General features: G+C 48.9%; 1 protein-coding gene across 1 annotated transcript; it reads right to left on the minus strand.

The window, feature by feature from the left end:
* Positions 1-5,413: 5,413 nt before the first annotated feature.
* On the minus strand, positions 5,414-8,616 carry LOC134155365 (fibulin-2-like). Its single transcript, XM_062602484.1, has 2 exons — positions 8,137-8,616; positions 5,414-6,782 (listed from the first exon to the last, which is right to left on the minus strand). Exon 2 carries the CDS (start codon positions 6,776-6,778, stop codon positions 6,287-6,289), a length of 492 nt encoding a protein of 163 aa, XP_062458468.1. The 5' UTR covers positions 6,779-6,782; positions 8,137-8,616; the 3' UTR covers positions 5,414-6,286.
* Between the last annotated feature and the right edge of the window lie 614 nt (positions 8,617-9,230).

The following is a 9,230-nucleotide window of genomic DNA, read 5'->3' on the forward strand; positions in this document are numbered from 1 at the left end:
CTGTTGGTCTTTGGACTTTTGTGTTACTATTAGCACAAGTCAGAAGATTAGGCCCTTGCACCTACTGACTTTTATTCCTAGCACACTTTGCTAAGTTGATCACTGAATCCTAAATATAAACTGATGCATATACTAAATGTGAATGTGGAAATAAAATTTAATTTAGAGACATTCTTGTCAAGATTCAAGCATTTTTAAACTTAGATTTTTAATAGTCATGAAAATTATGCAGATCGTACTTAAAAGCTAATGATTGATTGACTGAAACGCCAGTTTTGCTGTTCCCCCCTCCCACTGCAGCCGTTCACTATGAGCTGTGGAGTGCAGAGACTCTCCTTAATGTCTTAAGGATCATCAAATCACATTTACTACACAATTCTGCATGTAAATAGTAAATAAACCAAATAGCTCAGTTTATTTGGTTTTTAAGATTTAGACCACTCTTAGCAGGGCTAGCACACAGAAAAGACAAGGGGACTTACAAGGATGTAAGCAAACTCAGTTACTGCCCAGGTACTGATTTTTCTAAGATAAGAGCATATATGGCTCCATGGGTGAGATCTGAATTAAAGCCAGGAAAGAGGGAGAAGAGTATTTCTGTTACTGGTGTCTCTCTGTATTTTGATACTGGAACACGAGGGTGGTTGTTTTTGCTTTAACACACAGAAGGGCTGTTTCACACAGCTGATTCTGATTTAACTTGCTTAACTCAGTACTACAGCTGGATTGAGACCTGAAAGCTCTTGAGAATTTTAAGAAGCATCATCAAATGAAACTCGGAATTGTAAAACCAGGGATTTTTACGAGCTGGCTAGCAATTGTTAGGTAATACCTGGGCTGCCTTTTCAGATACTGGGGAAAACAATACTGCTTGTAAAGGCTGTGACACTTTAAGCGCTTACAGAAAGAATTTCCTCGGAGATCCTCCAGTCTGCTTCCAAACAACTGGTTTTGTATTCCTGCTCTGGTTTTCCTCCCCTTTCGTTTCTTTAAAAACTGGCAACAATTAATCCTTGATTACACACCCTAGGCTTTTTCTGTGTCTCTTGAACTGTGAATAGCATTGAATAATGACTCCATGAATCGCTCCAAGACTCAAAGCCAGCTTTGCTGGAAAAAGCCCAACAACCCTCCTGAACTGAGTTGTGGATGTGCTATGAATGCAGGATAGGAATGATAACCGAAAATAAGCTGTCTTTGGCAAAAATACACAACATTAAGCTAAATCATTTGAAGCCTAAAGCAATTTGTATGTTATTTTCCCCAGTCAATGTGTGTCAATTTTGTCTCCATGGTTTGTTGTTTTTTTGGTGTGTTTTTTTTTGTTCTGTGGGGTTTGGTTTTGTTGTTTTATTTTTAATAATATGTGTTTGCTCCAGTGAAAGGTCTTGGGCATAGAAAGGCACATTGTAATACTCTGTGTCACAAAATACGCACATCTTAGGGAAACATGCAAAACCCCTCCCGATTAAATCATGTGAATTCTTAATTTAAAGAAATCATACCTAATGGTCAGAAAAGTCCATTTCTGTTTTCAATTTTGGAGGCAAAACATCTACTGTATCAAGTGTGCATATATTGAGTTTGCCCTGAAACTCCTGAGCACTAAATCCTTCTTCTTATACAGCCCCTTGCTTGCTGTTCTGTAATTTTGACTGAAAAAAACCCAGTGCTGGCTCCTCTGCTCTTCCCAGAGGACGTCTGTTTTAAGTGCTGAATCTACACTTCTGGTCCCTCCTGCCCACCTACCCGAAAGAAGGGAAGGCTGTTACTTGTGTAACACAGGTAAAAGCAGAGAACATCTGAGACTTGGGGATTCTCTTAATTCCATATGATACTGCTTGCAATTTATTTTAAAATACCTCCATGATTTTTCACTGTGATACTGAACCAAGGAGATAGGGAAAGAAGTTGCATTAAAAAAATGTGTTTCAGCTCAGCATCCTGTTGTAGGTCAGCTTTCACTTCATAATATTTTTATGTTGATCTGTTTGTGCATGTGGGTTTAGTTCTCATCCTTGTGCTACTTGCTGGTTAATATGTTGGTATGCCTGGAGGCATCCAGGGCAACAACATATGCTTAAAATTTCTGATGAGGAACGTGTTCAAAAGACGGTTGTCGAATATTACTCCCTTCCTGCCCCCAAACTGTTAAAGTATTTCTAGGGTGATGTAGTCCAATGCGTTACTAACATCGAGTGGGTACGGTTTAGTTTAACTAGGGCATCCTCTAGGAAACCTCTGTCACCTTGTTCTCACCCTGATCAGAAATCACAAGTGCAAAACTGCCACAGGATCAGGATTTATGATAAAAGCATAGTGACAGAAGCATAGAATGGTTTGGGTTGGAAGGGACCTTAAATATCATCTAGTTCCAACGCCCTTGCCATGGGCAGGGACACAGTAATAATTCCCAGACAAAATGACAGGCACCCACCTCCTACACCCCGGCTTTGCAGATGCAGGCTGGGGGAATGGAGCAGCAGGGATGCTAAAGCTGTTTGGTGTTTAGTGAAGCTGAAGCTGTTTGGTGTTTAGTGAAGGAATTCACTAATGCAGGCAGATTGTCAGTAAAGGTAGAAGGACTTGGGGAAACACTTTAACTTCCTGGCACTGGGTATAGTTGTGCTGAAACCACATCTCCTAACAGGCTTCCACTAATAAATGTTTTAGCTTACTATTTTACAGCCTCATGAGGCAGGAACAAAGAGGGCATGTCAAAAAGGATTGATGCCCAAAACATGGTTCTGTTTAAATCAATGACTGAATCATTAGCACAATGAAGAAAGGCCCTGTCTGTTCCATAAATAAAGCAATGGTGACAATCTTTTACAAGTTATGGGACAGGAAGAACGCAGACACCCCCCCCAACTTGACTGCACTATGTGTAAAATGAGTTACTTTTAGGAGTTATAAATTTCAGCTTTTGACTCAGTTTTCAGGGCTAGTTCAGGGATGCACAAGGGTGAGCGATGCTTTGTACTTCAGAAACAAGTACAGCTCCTCCTAACCTGCAAATGTGCCTGGCTGTGATGCAAAGCAACAGTGACCATACAAACAAAACTACACTGTTGTCCAGTCCATGGGGAAAATCTGAGCTGGAAAAATACAAGTAACGATGCCAGCAATACTGTGTCCAAAATGCGGACAAGCACATGGGTGGTTAATATGGAGAATCCAGGGCAACACCCATTCAAATAAAGCATGGCAAAACCCAAGACATTAAACTTGAGTGAATAAATTCTGATGCCTGAACAGTGTGTTGTGTTTGAACAGGTTTCTTTCTTTTCTCCCCTCTGCTGGTGCTGTTCATGGAAGACGTAACACAATGCAGCTACTTCAGGGTGATGAAACGTAGACAGAGATCCTGTGAGACTTCCAGGCAGAGCCTGCACATGCAAGCTGTCCTGAAATCAGAGATGGTGGCAACCCAGGCATTGCTGTCTGTTGGCCATTTTCTCCCTCAAAGGTTATCAGTCACACAAGGCAGGGGGAGGAGGAGGGGGCTGTAGTGCAACAGATAAGATGTGTGACAAAGGATAAGCAACCCTAGCAGACCACCACCCTGCCCAGGCAAGGAGTCTGCCCAAATCACTCATGACTCCCTCTGAACAAACACTCCTCTTGCAAACCCATTATTCTTTCCTTCAATGCTTGTCAGACACAAAAGAGCCAACCCCAAGGACTAAAATGCTCACACCTTGCAAGCATCAAGCAAACAAGGGGGATTTAGGTTAGTTACAAGGAAGAAATTATTCCTTGTGAGGGTGGTGTGGCCCTACCTAGAACAGGCTGCCCAGAGGACCTGGGCAGTGCTGAAGGGGGACTTGAGCAACCTGGTCTAGTGGAAGGTGTCCCTGCCTATGGCAGGGGGTTGGAGCTACATGATCTTAAGGTCCTTTCCAACCCAAGCCATTCTGTGATTCTATGATTCTATATACAGGATGTGAATTAATTCAGCTATTTGTTAATACCTGGACAGATGTAATTACTGCCCTGTAGTGGGCAGAATTTGTCACGCTGCTGGCTCCAGCAGCGGCACAGGATGTCCGCTGTGTGGTCTGGGGGTTGACAACTGAGCTTTGACCTTAGTGAAAAATAAGATGTTTTCAACCAAATGGAGAAGAGCAGAGGGGGCAGGGGCTCCCTTCCCTGTGACAGAGAGGCGTGAGCAACCTCACTGCCTGGCGAGGGTGATTTGTGACCCCTCTCCACAGCTCAGCTGCAGTAAAGTCACTGGTGGAAGAGGTGTACCTTTGCTGTTGTATTAGTCACCGTCTACCTTCCTTTATAACACCTACGTCAGAAAACCAGGGAAAAGAAGAGGTGGTGTTTCCTAACCTTGTTGGGTGTTGCAAGTGACAAGTTTCTCAGCTCTGACCTGGGAAGCCCTGCGGAAATTGCTGACTGCCCAAACACAACTCAAGTCGGTGCCTCCTGTGCTTGTGGTAGCTTTTGTGAGGCCGCATCACGTCTCGGTTTGCAGTGAGGGCTCTTCCTCACCCAGACCAAACCCGGCTTCACTGTGGTTTTCTATGAATCACACAGGCTGGAGGCAGAACTGCCAAGTGCTCCAGCTCTGTAGGGTGAGTGATGGCCACCAGGGTTGTCCCATCCCCACTGGGGAGCTTGCAAGGCACAGGCCAGGCACATGGGGGGGGGGAGTTTTCCCTCTTGAATGTGTCTGTCTCCTCTCCTGCTCCCTTGCCTCTGTGTCCCCACAGCAGGTGGTGCAGGGCCAGTGCAAGGAAGTATCCCCGCTGCCAGCTCCGCACAGAACATGTCCCCTCATGTCCCCAGCATGTGCTCTCAAACTGTCCACTGCAAGGCCACAAACCCTTTTCCCTTTTAATGCCTGAGAGCCCTCCAGACATGGGAAGAGTCCAGGCTGGGGATCCCAGCCTGCTCCCACCCTGCAGCTACCAGCCAAGAGCCATCAGTGGGGTGGCTGGGCTGAGGGGGACAGTGCAGTCACTCGGATGCTCTTATGCCGCAGGCCCCGCTTTGAGGTACAGTGGTTTGGGGTATGCTGAGCTGTTACATCCCTGGCTGAGGCTCACTAGAGCCCTGGGCAGGGTCAGCCTCTGACAGCCCTGATTGAGAGACACGTGTTTCATCCTGAAAGGCAAATTCCCCTCCTTCCTCCAACATTCTTCTAACCCTCGCCCTGAATCTGATCGTCTCACTGTTTTTATTGCAGTCAGAGCAGTAGAGAGGAATATGAAAAAATCCAGAGGGCACATATAATGTTTTCAGGCATACATGGGGCAAGGTGGCTGAAGAAAGGCTCGCCTGGCCCGAGTAACACCAGCTGACACATAGGAAATTACATGCGCGCTTATCAGTAGGTTTCAGAAGTTTATTGGTAAAACTGATTTTATTACACCTCTTGAAAGAACACAATTAACACTGGTTAACATCTCAGCCTGAGGAAGCTGTGGTGTTTATTGAAGTATCTCTGCATATATATATATGTGTGTGTGTGTGTGTGTGTGTGTAATATATCTATATACATCAAAGCATTCAGAAGACGCAGTTCTGCTGTACCCTGTGTCTGTCTCCAGTGGTAACAGGAGAGCACAAGTGAGGACACAGTCACTGACATGCAGTCTGAGGTATTGGGACATGTCAAGGACTGACAATGGTATCGGCCCTGGGTGACTAGTCCATTGAGGTGGCTGTGAAGGACTGACCCTAGACTGCCAACATCCTTACGTGAGTCTTCAAGGCTTTGCTCTGGAGGATGCAGGCACAAGAGGAATTTGCTTCCTTCTAAGAACACAGCCCTGTGCTAACCCACCTACTCCTCCCACCTCAAAACAAGCCTGGAGAGAGGGATGCCAGCCAGCCTTCTGAGTTTGGTCCCATCACCTTGAACTTGATGGAATTACAGGAAGCAAAACCCTGGCTCCTGGGAGGAAGTTTATCCAGCGAGTTATATAGACAGGCTGCATAAACACATACAAAAGCACAACCATCTTACAAATAAATAAATAACTGCCTTTGCTCCAGTTACATGCTAGCAGCAGCCAGTCTAAGCTCTCATAGACCACCGCCATGGAACAAAACTTAAACGAAGCAAGCTCACCCGCTATAGACGCTTTGCCCTGGTGTATACATGACATACAATGAGGCACCTCTCTAGTGCTCTTTGGCACAGCCACAGCCATCGCCAAGTCCTCTAAACCAGTTTGAAGCACTTAATACCTCCCAATGAGGATGCCCTCCTGCTGCTGGAGGGGCTCCCCTGTCCCCCTGCCCTTGCCAGCAGAGGGAACAGCGCAGTTCACTCCTTGTTCTTGCACTGCAGCCGGCCTCCCTGGGCTGGGCAGGTACAAACCTGGTCCCCCCGGGCGGTGGTGGTACCAGCGGACACTGCCATCTCCTCCTCGTCATAGCACACGCATTGTGGGCAGCCGTCAGCCACAGGGCTGCCCACAGCCTGGCAGGTGGGGGGCAGGCTGGGGCACAGCGGGGTGCAGGTGATGTCCCCACCGGGGTGGCAGGTACACAGCTTGCGGGCAAAGTCGATGTAGAAGGAGCGGCCGACGGGGACGTGGCCGCTGGCGAAGCCTTGCATCTCACAGTCGCTCTGCAGGTAAGGGGGGCAGGCGCAGGGTGCGGGGCAGGGCGGGCAGCAGCCCTCAGCAGTGGTTGGCTCCTCCATGTCCCTGTCAGGGCACGGGGTGCAGGTGCCAGGGTCACACGTAGGTTTTGGGGCCACACCACCGAGCAGGAGGCAGGCAAGCAACAGGCGAAGGGCACTGGTGAGAGCCATGCTTCTGGGGAGAGAAAGGGGAGGCCAGCGCAGGTGTCAGCCTGGGCATGGGCACACCAAACCCACAAGGTCTGCACCCCTACAACATTCCCATAACCCATTCCCACAGTTTTGGTCATCTGCAGTGTGCTGGGACCAGCATTGTTTGCCTTAAAACATGAAGTCTTGCGCCCAAAAGCCCACCCTGGCTCTACCGAGGTGTCCTCCAGCCACCAGCTGTGGCTGTCCCCTTCAGACAGCACAGGATGGGCACTGTGGCAGCAAAGTCCGCACTGCAGCACACGCTGAGCTTTGCCATGGTTGCCCTGGCCAGCAAACAGCACATGTTCACCCCTATAATGATACTGATATTTTATGTTTCAGTGACTAATTGTCCCTGGGAGGCATTCAGGCATGGGCACTTGAAGGACTCAAAGAAGCACTCTCTGCTTTGCTGGCACATCCCTGTGGCTGCTGCTGCAGTTGGGACCCTGCTTCTCTAAGGAAGGTGTTTCCAGTGTCAGGTGGCCCTGTGGGACACCGCCCTTCACCTTCTCCAATGCTCTCAAGTAGAGAATCTCTCACAGGATGAAATCCCCTCCCTGTGCCAGCTCCCTCCTTCTCCACCTGCAGCTCCAAGGATGCACAGCAGCGCCTGGCAGCTCATGCTGACTCCCCTCTCTGTTTTAAGGACTCTTTGCCAGCTTTTCAAGACCCGACATTTCCTTAAGTGCAGCCACAGTTCTGGATCCCTTCCCTCTGATTGACCTTAGGTGCTGCTGCATTAAATACACTTGATCCCTTCCTGCACTGGGTCCTTCCAGGCTGGGTCTCTTCTCCAGTTGCCCTAGTGCCACCTTTGATTGCAATTACATCATTACCTTCACGCTGTGCATTTGATAGCCCAAATTTCCTACTCTTGCAGACATGCAACTACTTGTAATTGCTTCTTAACATTTCTTTAAGCAATAATATTTAAAAATTGCATGACACTGAAGACAAAGCTTGAAAGCACAAACTCCAGTTCGAAAAAAGAAAGCCTTTGAAGCTTTCCTGGGTTTAAGGTAAACTCTTGCTTAAGTTACTGTCAACTGGCATTACCAAAGGCTTTGCCCCTGCAGACCCATTCCCTGCTGAAACCTCCAACCCCACCTATGAATGGAACTGGGCTTCTCCAACAGAGCCTATTTCCCACAAAACCACTACATGGAGTCTGGCCCTCAGCAGCTGCAGCGGGAACAGCCTCCTGCGCGTGCCCGACCACCTCTCCTAGTTCATCCCCCCTCAGTTCTGGACAGCCGGGATGCAGGCTGGACAAGGTGCTCCCCTCTGCCCCAAGCCAAGTCCCTGGGGTCTCAGCCTCCCGAGGCGCCGGTTACCTGCTGCAGGGTGGTTGGGCAGGCGGGACGGATGCTAGGGTGCAGAGCAGGACCCCAAGTGGTGTCTCTGGTCTTTGCCCCACAGCCTGCCCTGGATCCTCTATTTATGTGCTGCTGGTGGTGGCTCCACGATGAAACACTGGTGGGGAGAGACGGAGGAGGCGGGGAAGGCTCCGTAGCACAAAAGGTGGGTGGGCAGGGCCAGGGAGATGCTTATCTTGCTGCTGCTGGTGGCTTAGTCTGTCTGGCTGCAGACTAGTCCGGCATCTCCCAGCTGTCTGCAGGTCTGTGCTATCTCCCCACCCCCTTCCTTGCAGGCTTCAGACAAGGTTTCTGAAGCGTCAGCATCTCCCTGCGCTTCGCAGGCTGCCGGGAGCATGGGTAACAGTGTCCAGAGGGAAATCAACTGATTTGAAAAGTCTAGTGAGGCAGCACGGGTGGAGGGTAGCCAGCTCTGGGGTGATGCACCCCACAGTGCTCCCGCTCAGGAGCCGGACATGGGTATGGACCTTCTCAGGGCACACGTTTTATCCTTGTCTCCATGCAGCTTCCTGGGGCATGCTTGACACAGACCATTTAAAGTGCTTTAGGCTCTGCATGGCTGTTTTCCTCTGGATTAAGACACCTGGAGCCAGGGCCATGTATCTCAGCGGAGGAGGTAGGCATGAATTTCACATGCAGGCATAATCCGGGTGCCCTGACCAGCACAGGCAGCCCAAGCTTCCCCCAGGCTTCTGTGGGTCCCCTCTGCTCTCTGGTGTGAAATAATCTTAGCCTGATGTACTAATGAGCTCATTGGAAACATGCCCCCCGACCTTGCAGAGGAATGGGATGATGAAAAACAGAAATACCTTGCAGCAGATGGGACTGTGGAGAGTAGCTCCCTCATGTACATGTGTGTGCCCCTCAGAGCAGGAGGTGCTGCAGAAGAGCATGGGCTGCTGGACCACAGTCTGTCTCCTGCAATGGAGCTATGCTGTGCTCAGTGCAGTGAGCACAGCATGCTGAGGTGGGATACTGCCCAGCCCTCACCCTCTTCCTGCCACCCTCTCACAGCTCCTTAAGATGAAAATCCCCATTCCTCTGGGAGATAT

The sequence above is a fragment of the Pezoporus occidentalis genome, unplaced genomic scaffold, assembly GCF_034315485.1.
Source record: "Pezoporus occidentalis ecotype Australia unplaced genomic scaffold, CSIRO_AGI_Poc_V1 ctg77, whole genome shotgun sequence".
NCBI lineage: Eukaryota > Metazoa > Chordata > Aves > Psittaciformes > Psittacidae > Pezoporus > Pezoporus occidentalis.